The sequence below is a fragment of the Coregonus lavaretus genome (genome assembly GCF_964263955.1).
Source record: "Coregonus lavaretus genome assembly, chromosome: 17".
In the NCBI taxonomy this organism is placed as follows: domain Eukaryota; kingdom Metazoa; phylum Chordata; class Actinopteri; order Salmoniformes; family Salmonidae; genus Coregonus; species Coregonus lavaretus.
Window position 1 is genome coordinate 42,614,832 of NC_140004.1, and position 13,713 is coordinate 42,628,544.

The 13,713-nt window shown below is 45.1% G+C and overlaps 1 protein-coding gene across 1 annotated transcript; it reads left to right on the top strand.

The window, feature by feature from the left end:
• Positions 1-1,135: 1,135 nt before the first annotated feature.
• Positions 1,136-3,578, top strand: LOC311144571 (heparan sulfate glucosamine 3-O-sulfotransferase 1-like; the record flags this gene model as incomplete). Its single annotated transcript, XM_084180606.1, has 4 exons — positions 1,136-1,369; positions 1,607-1,871; positions 2,054-2,228; positions 2,630-3,578. 4 exons carry the CDS (start codon positions 1,136-1,138, stop codon positions 2,856-2,858), a joined length of 903 nt encoding a protein of 300 aa, XP_084036732.1. The 3' UTR covers positions 2,859-3,578.
• Between the last annotated feature and the right edge of the window lie 10,135 nt (positions 3,579-13,713).

Genomic DNA, 13,713 nt, shown 5'->3' on the forward strand with positions numbered 1-13,713 from the left:
CTGGTTACTTGCCTGTTGAGGACAAGTGACAGGCAGCACCCATCACCTCTCTGTTCCACAGGCCAGGACCCTTTGAGTAGTCCCCGTGTAGCTCAGTTGGTAGAGCATGGCGCTTGCAACGCCAGGGTTGTGGGTTCGTTTCCCACGGGGGCCCAGTATGAAAATGTATGCACTCACTAACTGTAAGTCGCGCTGGATAAGAGTGTCTGCTAAATGACTAAAATGTAAATCTAAATAGTGTGATTTTTTTTTTTTCTAACGTTAGTCCATGTCCATGTATTTCAGTGTCTATGATTGCCATGTGGGTAAAACTTGAACTTGAACTTTTACCTTGACATTGCGCCAAATAGTTAGTTTTTTCATTCATTGAATAACAGAATAAACATTTTTTGACAGGTGGAAAATAACACATCATTTATTTATTTGCAGGCTCTACATTGAAGACTCCTGGATCCTGAATCTGTGTTATCAAGGAGCCCCAATCCACCTCATCCCAGCCCCCAAGCCCCCAGTGTGTATCCTCATATACCTAGTGTGTGTGTGTCCTCCTATACCCAGTGTGTGTGTCCTCCTATACCCAGTGTGTGTATCCTCCTATACCCAGTGTGTGTGTCCTCCTATACCCAGTGTGTGTGTCCTCCTATACCCAGTGTGTGTGTATCCTCCTATACCCAGTGTGTGTGTCCTCCTATACCCAGTGTGTGTGTCCTCCTATACCCAGTGTGTGTGTCCTCCTATACCCAGTGTGTGTGTCCTCCTATACCCAGTGTGTGTATCCTCCTATACCCAGTGTGTGTGTCCTCCTATACCCAGTGTGTGTGTCCTCCTATACCCAGTGTGTGTGTCCTCCTATACCCAGTGTGTGTGTCCTCCTATACCCAGTGTGTGTATCCTCCTATACCCAGTGTGTGTGTCCTCCTATACCCAGTGTGTGTGTCCTCCTATACCCAGTGTGTGTGTCCTCCTATACCCAGTGTGTGTATCCTCCTATACCCAGTGTGTGTATCCTCCTATACCCAGTGAGTGTATCCTCCTATACCCAGTGTGTGTGTCCTCCTATACCCAGTGTGTGTGTCCTCCTATACCCAGTGTGTGTGTACCCCTTGCCCCATCTCCTCTTCTCATCCAGTCCACCATGCTGTGGACTGTCCTCCTAGCCCTGCTGGTTCTCCTCCTACTGCAGACCCAGCTATGTGTCTGTCTACGGGAGCTCAGAGCAGCCGGCTCTTCCTCCCCCCCCTCTCGCTCTCGTAATGCCACCCAGCAGCGCCTACCCGGAGCCATCATCATCGGCGTGCGTAAAGGTGGCACCAGGGCCCTTCTAGAGATGCTCAACCTCCATCCGGACGTAGAGGTGGCCAAAGCTGAGGTAATGACAAACAGAAGCATCATCAGCATCATCATAACTTCGTTTGTAAAGCACTTTCACACTTTACACTATTATAATGAAAATAGTCATGCAGCATAACAGAATGAAAGAACAAGATAAAATCCTAGAATACAGACTGTACATTGGTGTGTACAATGAAAATACACAATAAAAGACTAAACAAATACAATAAAAATTGTATAAGACATTAAACAACTCTACATACTTTCTTTTAAGGTGCACTACTTCAACATGGAAGAACACTACCGGCGGGGGCTGGCGTGGTACCGTGCCCAGATGCCCTTCACCCTGCCTGGACAGCTGACGGTAGAGAAGACCCCTGGATACTTTGCCTCTCCCCAGGTCCCAGAGCGGGTCTGGGAGATGAATCCTGCTGTCCGACTACTGCTGATAGTCCGCGACCCCGCCGAGCGCCTCGTCTCCGACTATACCCAGGTCCTTCACAACCGCGTGACCCGCCACAAGCCCTACCAGCCTCTAGGTAGGTAGCCCAGTAACCGAAAGGTTCGAGTCCTGGGCTAGGCGATGACAATGTGGGGAATGAACTAGCTATACTGTATTTGGGGACCACATCAACCAAATGGACAATAAAGTATCCTATTCCATTATTAATACAGTATTATAATATTATTTTCTACTGTATTCTATTGTATTTTATTGTAGAGGAGTTGCTGTTCCGGCAGGGCCACATCAACCCGGCCTACAAGGCGCTGCAGAGGAGCCTGTACCACCAGCACCTGGACCGCTGGTTGGATGTGTTCCCCAGGGAGCAGGTCCACGTGGTGGATGGAGAGGCCCTCATCAGACACCCCTTCCCGGAGCTCCGCAGGGCCGAGAGGTATCACAAAATCTAATGAGAGAGAGAGACAGAGAGAGAGAGAGAGAGAGAGAGAGATACATAATATGACATTTGAAATGTCTTTATTCTTTTGAAACTTCTGAGTGTAATGTTTACTGTTAATATTTATTGTTTATTTCACTTTTGTTTACTATGTACTTCACTTGCTTTGGCAATGTTAACACACATTTCCCATGCCAATAAAGCCCTTAAATTGAATTGAAATTGAAATTGAGAGACAGAGGGAGAGACAGAGAGACAGAGAGAGAGAGAGAGAGAGAGAGAGAGAGAGAGAGAGAGAGAGACAGAGAGAGGGAGAGCGAGAGAGAGAGGTCATGCTGCCAAATGAATGAACTAATTGAGGACATTAATGTTTTCTAATCTATCTATCTAATCTATAGGTTCCTGGACCTTCCCCCGCGCATCGCTCCCTCCAACTTCTACTTCAACACCACTAAAGGTTTCTACTGCCTCCTCTCTGCCGGGGGACATGACAAATGTCTGGATGAGTCCAAGGGGAGGCCCCACGCTCCTCTCAGCTCACAGGCCTTCAGGAAGCTGTGTCGATACTTCAGAGAACCCAACAGGCTGTTCTTTGAGATGGTGGGGCGCTCCTTCTGCTGGTGCTGACCTGATAGGGACAGAGCACAGAGAGAGGAGACAGAGAGGAGAAATTGGAAATATTGGCCCATAATAACAATATTTGTCCAAAATTGTACCTTATTATCAGTGTGCCGTTTGTCCAAAAGGCCAACAGTGAAGATACCATAGCCTGTGTGAAGTTGCTGTTAGCTTGCTTGAATGCTTGATGGTCCTGTGTGGCTCAGTTGGTAGAGCACGGCGCTTACAACACCAAGGTTAAATTCCACAACTGTCGCTGTGGATAAGAGTGTCTGGACTTTAGAGATCTCTACGTTTTAAATGTACTGTCAATGAGCTTCACCAAGCCAAAACCCTGGGAGTAAGCAGCATCCCAAGGAAAGACTGTATAAGATGACAAACCCTCAATGAGGGACACACAGAACTACCCATAGAAATACATGATGGGTACATTCAATATGGCCGCTGCTCTACCCATCACAGAACCATAACCATTCTAGTGATTAAATGTTTATGGTACTACCTGCTGGAGAACATGAACTGAAGTGCCCATTCTGTGATACTGTATGCCTGGTGGTCCTAATACTGCCTGATCATGACTATTTCTGATGCCTGTCACCGTGGGCCTTGGCTTACAGGGCTGAACACTGTCTGATGCACCAGCTGCCATGAAATCAAGTGTCAGAAAGGAACTACAATAACCCGTGCCATACAATTGTATCATGAACAATCAGGACACATATTTTTTACAAAAAAACTCTGGAAAGACAATATCTGTAGCTCCTTCTTTGTAATTTTGACGTTCATTCAAATAAGTTTTAGAGCAGACACTGTTAGAAGAAACAGATGAGTTCTAGAACAGACACTGTTAGTAGAAACAGAAGAGTTCTAGAACAGACACTGTTAGAAGAAACAGATGAGTTCTAGAACAGACACTGTTAGAAGAAACAGATGAGTTCTAGAGCAGACACTGTTAGAAGAAACAGATGAGTTCTAGAACAGACACTGTTAGAAGAAACAGATGAGTTCTAGAACAGACACTGTTAGAAGAAACAGATTAGTTCTAGAACAGACACTGTTAGAAGAAACAGATGAGTTCTAGAACAGACACTGTTAGTAGAAACAGAAGAGTTCTAGAACAGACACTGTTAGTAGAAACAGATGAGTTCTAGAACAGACACTGTTAGAAGAAACAGATGAGTTCTAGAACAGATACTGTTAGAAGAAACAGATGAGTTCTAGAACAGACACTGTTAGAAGAAACAGATGAGTTCTAGAACAGACACTGTTAGAAGAAACAGATGAGCTCTACAACAGACAGTTAGAAGAAATGTATAAGTGTACAGAATAATGTTTTGAAATGAGATTGGGGCTACTATGAACTGATGCTATTTTTTGCACTATGAACTGATGTTTAAATGCATAAAAGGTCAGTCTATATCTGTAGAACTACTGTGGCAATCTGAAGCTATTTCAAACTGTCTGACGTTTTAGACTGCGTACCATTTTCACTGAACTGTTTACCATTGCACAAAGTATGCCTGTGAGCAAAAAATAATGTTCTCATCTCGATAATCATGTTTGCTTCTAGTGTTATTGTTTTATTACTCTCATATTTGACTTTCAAATGTTCAATAGAAATGTATTTATGGGGGGATTGTTGAATTTAGATTTAAAATGTAGATTTCAAGAAGTTTGAGATGTAATGTATTGTATGTTTTTCTTCTTCAATAAATGTACTGTGGTGATACCTTAACCTGGAATACAGAACAATATTTGATAGAATAGGCTCACTCAATAAACAATAATCTCTCTTTAGCTATGGGTTTGTGTGTGTGTGTGTGTGTGTGTGTTTTGGCAGTAAGTCCAACCAGCCTCACAACCGCAGACCACCTGTAACCACACCAGCCCAGGACCTCCCCAGACCACCTGTAACCACACCAGCCCAGGACCTCCTCATCTGGCTTCTTCACCTGCGGGAACACCTGAGACCAGGCACCCAGACAGCTGATGAAACTGAGGAGTATTCCTGTCTGTAATAAAGCCCTTTTATGGGGAAAAACGTATTCTGATTGGCTGGGCCTGGCTCCGCAGTGGGTGGGCATGGCCCCCATGTGGGTGGGCTTATGCCCTCCCATGGCTGCACCCCTGCCCAGTCATGTGAAATCCATAGATTAGGGCCTAATGAATGTATTTCAATTGACTGATTTCCTTATATGAACTGTAATGTTGCATGTTGCGTTAATATTTTTGTTCAGTATACATTATCATATAGGCTCATGTGATACAACGTACCCTATATGTGTGATCGTGGTCAAACCACATTCTCTATGATTATTATTGCTAATGACAGTGTAGTCATTGTTCAAGTCATTTTAACTGTCCTACTGCACATCAAAGGAGTGATTGTGCTTTGATAGCTGTCTCTGGTGTAACACTGGATAAACCTGTAGATAAACCTTTTGACTGTCATCAGGACGACAGAAGAAGGTTCATCTCTGGGTCAGGAGAGAGTGTGTGTGTGTGTGTGCGCGCGTGTGTGTGTGTGTTTGAGAGAGAGAGAGAGAGAGAGAGAGAGAGAGAGAGAGAGAGAGAGAGAGAGAGAGAGAGAGAGAGAGAGAGAGAGAGAGAGAGAGAGAGAAGAGAGAGAGACCCCACACGAACAGACCCCGCAGTGCCCCAGGACAACAACAACAACAACAACAACAACAACAACAACACAATTAGACCCAACCAAATCATGAGAAGACAAAAAGAGAATTATTTGACACATTGGAAAGAACAAACAAAAAAACAGAGCAAACTAGAATGCTATTTGGCCCTAAACAGAGAGTACACAGTGGCAGAATACATGACCACTGTGACTGACCCAAACTTAAGGAAAGCTTTGACTATGTACAGACTCAGTGAGCATAGCCTTGCTATTGAGAAAGGCAGCCGTAGGCAGACCTGGCTCTCAAGAGAAGACAGGCTATGTGCACACTGCCCACAAAATGAGGTGGAAACTGAGCTGCACTTCCTAACCTCCTGCCAGAGACACATATTTCCCTCAGATTACAGCGATCCACAAAGAATTCGAAAAACAAACCCAATTTTGATAAACTCCCTTATCTATTGGTTGAAATACCACAGTGTGCCATCACAGCTGCAATATTTGTGACCTGTTGCCACAAGAAAAGGGCAACCAGTGAAGAACAAACACCATTGTAAATACAACCCATATTAATGTTTATTTATTTTCACATTTGTACTTTAACTATTTGCACATTGTTACAACACTGTATAGATACATAATATGACATTTGAAATGTCTTTATTCTTTCGGAACTTCTGAGTGTAATGTTTACTGTTAATATTTATTATTTATTTCACTTTTGTTTACTATCTACTTCACTTGCTTTGGCAATGTTAACATACGTTTCCCATGCCAATAAAACCCTTAAATTGAATTGAATTGAAATTGAATTGAGAGAGAGAGAGGACATCCATATTGCATTTCTCAAGTCCCTCATAGCACTGACACAACCCCCCAGCATTAGGTATGTAAATAGCGCCACCTGCTGTCACATTACAATACTGACTTTAATTGTCATCTCACAGAAAAACCCTGCAGAGGTTCCTTTTGGTCTATTGGGTGTATTATAGTTTCATTTCCCAATTATAAAATGAATAGCTTAATGTAATGTTTTGACACTTTTTTGGGTACAACAAATACACTCCCTAAGTATTTATTTGGACAGTGGAGCTAAAAGGTGCACATGTGTCTCCATACTCCAGCATTTTGGATTTGAGATCAAATATTTCACATGAATGTCACCTTTTATTTGAGGTTATTTTCATACATACCGTTTAGAAATGAAATAACGTTATGTATCTAGTCCCCACATTTGAATATATATATTTTTGATAATTATTTGAACAAATTCACTTATAGTGTATTTAAGTAGTCAAACGTTCAGTATTTGGTCCCATATGCATTGTTGGATGCATTTGCAGTTTGTTTTGGTTGTTTTTTCAGATTATGTTTTGCCCAATAGGAACTGAATGATGAACAATGTATTGTGTCATTTTGGAGTCACTTTTATTGTAAATAAGAATATAATATGTTTCTGAACACATCTACATTAATGTGGATGCTACCATGATTATGGCTAATCATGAATTAATCGTGAATAATGATGACTGAGAAAGTTACAGCGGAACAAAGATCATACCCCCCCCCCCCAAAAAAAATGGGGCCCTGACAAAAAATTTAACTGCTAACCTGTTATTGTAAAGGTGCGAGGTTAGCATGTTTTAGTAACTTGCTCACTCATCATTATTCACAATTAATGCATGGTTATCCGTAATCATGGTAGCATCCACATTAATGTAGAAGTGTTCAGAAACATCTTCTATTCTTATTTACTATAAAAGTGACTCCAAAAATACACAATACATTATTTACCATCCATTTCTATTGGGCAAAACATAATCTGAAACACAAACAAAACAAACTGCAAATGCATCCAACAAGTTTGTAGAGTCACAAGCTTGATGTAGTCAATGTGTGCTATGAATATGGGATCCAATACTAAACCTTCAACATAGGTAATACACTATAAGTGAATTTGTCCAAATACTTATGACATATTCAATGGGGGGACTAAACAGTAAAACATATATAAAAAAAAGACCCTCAAATAAAAGGTGACATTCTGTACTTTCGCCTCATATAAAACATTTGATCTCAAATCCAAAATGCTAGAGTATACAGGCAAATGAAAAGTTTCAGTTTCACTGTCCAAATAAATAAGTAGGGGAGTGTCCATAAAGTGGCAGTAGTTATTATTAAAGAGTTCCAAAAAAAGTCCCACAGAACACCAACCGTTTCAATACACCAACACCAGGGTGCAGGATGCAACGTTTTGGGATGTTCAGAAAGACATATGCTGTGTAGAATAAAAATGACTTTCTGACATGTAGAAATAAGGAATCAAGTCAGCTCTATTCATGGCATTTCTAACTGATATTTTCTAACAATGTTTGGCTACTGAAAGTGGCCCTGACAAACTTGAAAATGGCCCTGACAAACATGAACGTGGCCCTGACAAACATCAACGTGGCCCTGACAAACATCAACGTGGCTCTGACAAACATCATCGTGGACCTGACAAACATCAACGTGGCCCTGACAAACATCAACGTGGCCATGACAAACATCAACGTGGCCATGACAAACATCAACGTGGCCCTGACAAACATCAACGTGGCCCTGACAAACAACATCGTGGCCCTGACAAACATCAACGTGGCCCTGACAAACATCATCGTGGACCTGACAAACATGAACGTGGCCATGACAAACATGAACATGGCCCTGACAAACATCAACGTGGCCCTGACAAACATCAATGTGGCCCTGACAAACATCAACGTGGCCCTGACAAACAACATCGTGGCCCTGACAAACACCAACGTGGCCCTGACAACCATCAACGTGGCCCTGACAAACATCAACGTGGCCCTGACAAACATCAACGTGGCCCTGACAAACATCAACGTGGACCTGACAAACATCAACGTGGCGCTGACAAACATCAACGTGGTCCTGACAAACATCATCGTGGACCTGACAAACATCAACGTGGCGCTGACAAACATCAACGTGGCCCTGACAAACATGAAAATGGCACTGACAAACATGAACGTGGACCTGACAAACATCAACGTGGCCCTGACAAACATCAACGTGGCCCTGAAAAACATCAACGTGGCCCTGACAAACATCAACGTGGCCCTGACAAACATCAACGTGGCCCAGACAAACATCATCGTGGACCTGACAAACATCAACGTGGCCCTGACAACCATCATCGTGGCCCTGACAAACATCATTGTGGACCTGACAAACATCAATGTGGCCCTGACAAACATCAACGTGGCCCTGACAAACATCAACGTGGCGCTGACAAACATCATTGTGGACCTGACAAACATCAATGTGGCCCTGACAAACATCAACGTGGCCCTGACAAACATCAACGTGGACCTGACAAACATCAACGTGGCGCTGACAAACATCAACGTGGCCCTGAGAAACATCACCGTTGCCCTGACAAACATCAACGTGGTCCTGACAAACATCATCGTGGACGTGACAAACATCAACGTGGCCCTGACAAACATGAAAATGGCACTGACAAACATGAACGTGGACCTGACAAACATCAACGTGGCCCTGACAAACATCAACGTGGCCCTGAAAAACATCAACGTGGCCCTGACAAACATCAACGTGGCCCTGACAAACATCAACGTGGCCCAGACAAACATCATCCTGGACCTGACAAACATCAACGTGGCCCTGACAACCATCATCGTGGCCCTGACAAACATAATTGTGGACCTGACAAACATCAATGTGGCCCTGACAAACATCAACGTGGCCCTGACAAACATCAACGTGGCCCTGACAAACATCAACGTGGCCCTGACAAACATCAACGTGGCCTTGACAAACATCAACTTGGCCCTGACAAACATCAACGTGGCCCTGACAAACATCAATGTGGCCCTGACAAACATCAATGTGGCCCTGACAAACATCAACGTGGCCCTGACAAACATCAACGTGGCCCTTACAAACATCAATGTGGCCCTGACAAACATGAACCTGACAAACATTAATGTGGCCATGACAAACATGAAAGTGGCCCTCACAAACATGAACGTGGCCCTGACAAACATCAACGTGGCCCTGACAAACATGAAAATGTTCCTGACAAACATGAAAGTGGCCCTCACAAACATGAACGTGGCCCTGACAAACACCAACGTGGCCCTGACAACCGTCAACGTGGCCCTGACAAACTTCAACGTGGCCCTGACAACATCAACGTGGCCCTGACAAACATCAATGTGGACCTGACAAACATCAACGTGGCGCTGACAAACATCAACGTGGCCCTGACAAACATCAACGTTGCCCTGACAAACATCAACGTGGTCCTGACAAACATCATCGTGAACATGACAAACATCAACGTGAACATGACAAACATCAACGTGGCCATGACAAACATCAACGTGAACATGACAAACATCAACGTGGCCCTGACAAACATTAACGTGGCCCTGAAAAACATCAACGTGGCCCTGACAAACATCAACGTGGCCCTGACAAACATCAACATGGCCCTGACAAACATCAACGTGGCCCTGACAAACATCTTCGTGGACCTGACAAACATCAATGTGGCCCTGACAAACATCAGCGTGGCCCTGACAAACATCAACGTGGCCCTGACAAACATCAATGTGGCCCTGACAAACATGAAAGTGGCCCTCACAAACATGAACGTGGCCCTGACAAACATCAACGTGGCCCTGACAAACATGAAAATGTTCCTGACAAACATGAAAGTGGCCCTCACAAACATGAACGTGGCCATGACAAACATCAACATGGCCCTGACAAACATCAACGTGGCCCTGACAAATATCAACATGGCCCTGACAAACAGCAACAAGGCCCTGACAAACATGAAAATGGCACTGACAAACATTAACGTGGACCTGACAAACATCAACGTGGCCCTGACAAACATCAACTTGGCCATGACAAACATCAGCGTGGCCCTGACAAACATCAACGTGGCCCTGACAAACATCAACGTGGCCCTGACAAACATCAACGTGGCCCTGAAAAACATCAACGTGGCCCTGACAAACATCAACGTGTCCCTGACAAACATCAACGTGGCCCTGACAAACATCAACGTGGCCCTGACAAACATCAACGTGGCCCTGACAAACATCAACGTGGGTCTGACAAACATCAACGTGGCCCTGACAAACATCAACGTGGCCCTGACAAACATCAACTTGGCCTTGACAAACATCAACGTGGCCCTGACAAACATCAACGTGGCCCTGACAAACATCAACGTGGCCCTGACAAACATCAACGTGGCCCTGACAAACATCAACGTGGCCCTGACAAACATCAACGTGGCCCTGACAAACATCAATGTGGCCCTGACAAACATGAACCTGACAAACATGAATGTGGCCATGACAAACATGAAAGTGGCCCTCACAAACATGAACGTGGCCCTGACAAACATCAACGTGGCCCTGACAAACATGAAAATGTTCCTGACAAACATGAAAGTGGCCCTCACAAACATGAACGTGTCCCTGACAAACACCAACGTGGCCCTGACAACCGTCAACGTGGCCCTGACAAACATCAACGTGGCCCTGACAACATCAACGTGGCCCTGACAAACATCAATGTGGACCTGACAAACATCAACATGGCGCTGACAAACATCAACGTGGCCCTGACAAACATCAACATGGTCCTGACAAACATCATCGTGAACATGACAAACATCAACGTGAACATGACAAACATCAACGTGGCCATGACAAACATCAACGTGAACATGACAAACATCAACGTGTCCCTGACAAACATTAACGTGGCCCTGAAAAACATCAACGTGGCCCTGACAAATATCAACGTGGCCCTGACAAACATCAACATGGCCCTGACAAACATCAACGTGGCCCTGACAAACATCTTCGTGGACCTGACAAACATCAACGTGGCCCTGACAAACATGAACGTGGCCCTGACAAACATCAACGTGGCCCTGACAAACATGAACGTGGCCCTGACAAACATGAACGTGGCCATGACAAACATCAACGTGGCCCTGACAAACATCAACGTGGCCCTGACAAATATCAACATGGCCCTGACAAACAGCAACAAGGCCCTGACAAACATGAAAATGGCACTGACAAACATTAACGTGGACCTGACAAACATCAACGTGGCCCTGACAAACATCAACTTGGCCATGACAAACATCAACGTGGCCCTGACAAACATCATCGTGGCCCTAACAAACATGAACATGGCCCTGAAAAACATCAACGTGGCCCTGACATACATCAACGTGGCCCTGACAAACATCAACGTGGCCCTGACAAACATCATCGTGGCCCTAACAAACATCAACCTGGCCCTGAAAAACATCAACGTGGCCCTGACAAACATCAACGTGGCCCTGACAAACATCAACGTGGCCCTGACAAACATCAACGTGGCCCTGACAAACATCAACGTGGGTCTGACAAACATTAAGGTGGCCCTGACAAACATCAACGTGGCCCTGACAAACATCAACTTGGCCTTGACAAACATCAACGTGGCCCTGACAAACATCAACGTGGCCCTGACAAACATCAACGTGGCCCTGACAAACATCAACGTGGCCCTGACAAACATCAACATGGCCCTGACAAACATCAACGTGGCCCTGACAAACATCAATGTGGCCCTGACAAACATGAACCTGACAAACATGAATGTGGCCATGACAAACATCATCGTGGCCCTGACATACATCAACGTGGCCCTGACAAACATCAACGTGGCCCTGACAAACATCAACGTGGCCCTGACAAACATCAACGTGGCCCTGACAAACATCATCGTGGCCCTAACAAACATCAACCTGGCCCTGAAAAACATCAACGTGGCCCTGACAAACATCAACGTGGCCCTGACAAACATCAACGTGGCCCTGACAAACATCAACGTGGCCCTGACAAACATCAACGTGGGTCTGACAAACATCAACGTGGCCCTGACAAACATCAACGTGGCCCTGACAAACATCAACTTGGCCTTGACAAACATCAACGTGGCCCTGACAAACATCAACGTGGCCCTGACAAACATCAACGTGGCCCTGACAAACATCAACGTGGCCCTGACAAACATCAACGTGGCCCTGACAAACATCAACGTGGCCCTGACAAACATCAACGTGGCCCTGACAAACATCAACGTGGCCCTCACAAACATGAACGTGGCCCTGACAAACATCAACGTGGCCCTGACAAACATGAAAATGTTCCTGACAAACATGAAAGTGGCCCTCACAAACATGAACGTGTCCCTGACAAACACCAACGTGGCCCTGACAACCGTCAACGTGGCCCTGACAAACATCAACGTGGCCCTGACAACATCAACGTGGCCCTGACAAACATCAATGTGGACCTGACAAACATCAACGTGGCCCTGACAAACATCAACGTGGCCCTCACAAACATGAACGTGGCCCTGACAAACATCAACGTGGCCCTGACAAACATGAAAATGTTCCTGACAAACATGAAAGTGGCCCTCACAAACATGAACGTGTCCCTGACAAACACCAACGTGGCCCTGACAACCGTCAACGTGGCCCTGACAAACATCAACGTGGCCCTGACAACATCAACGTGGCCCTGACAAACATCAACGTGGCCCTGACAAATATCAACGTGGCCCTGACAAACATCAACATGGCCCTGACAAACATCAACGTGGCCCTGACAAACATCTTCGTGGACCTGACAAACATCAACGTGGCCCTGACAAACATGAACGTGGCCCTGACAAACATCAACGTGGCCCTGACAAACATGAACGTGGCCCTGACAAACATGAACGTGGCCATGACAAACATCAACGTGGCCCTGACAAACATCAACGTGGCCCTGACAAATATCAACATGGCCCTGACAAACAGCAACAAGGCCCTGACAAACATGAAAATGGCACTGACAAACATTAACGTGGACCTGACAAACATCAACGTGGCCCTGACAAACATCAACTTGGCCATGACAAACATCAACGTGGCCCTGACAAACATCATCGTGGCCCTAACAAACATGAACATGGCCCTGAAAAACATCAACGTGGCCCTGACATACATCAACGTGGCCCTGACAAACATCAACGTGGCCCTGACAAACATCATCGTGGCCCTAACAAACATCAACCTGGCCCTGAAAAACATCAACGTGGCCCTGACAAACATCAACGTGGCCCTGA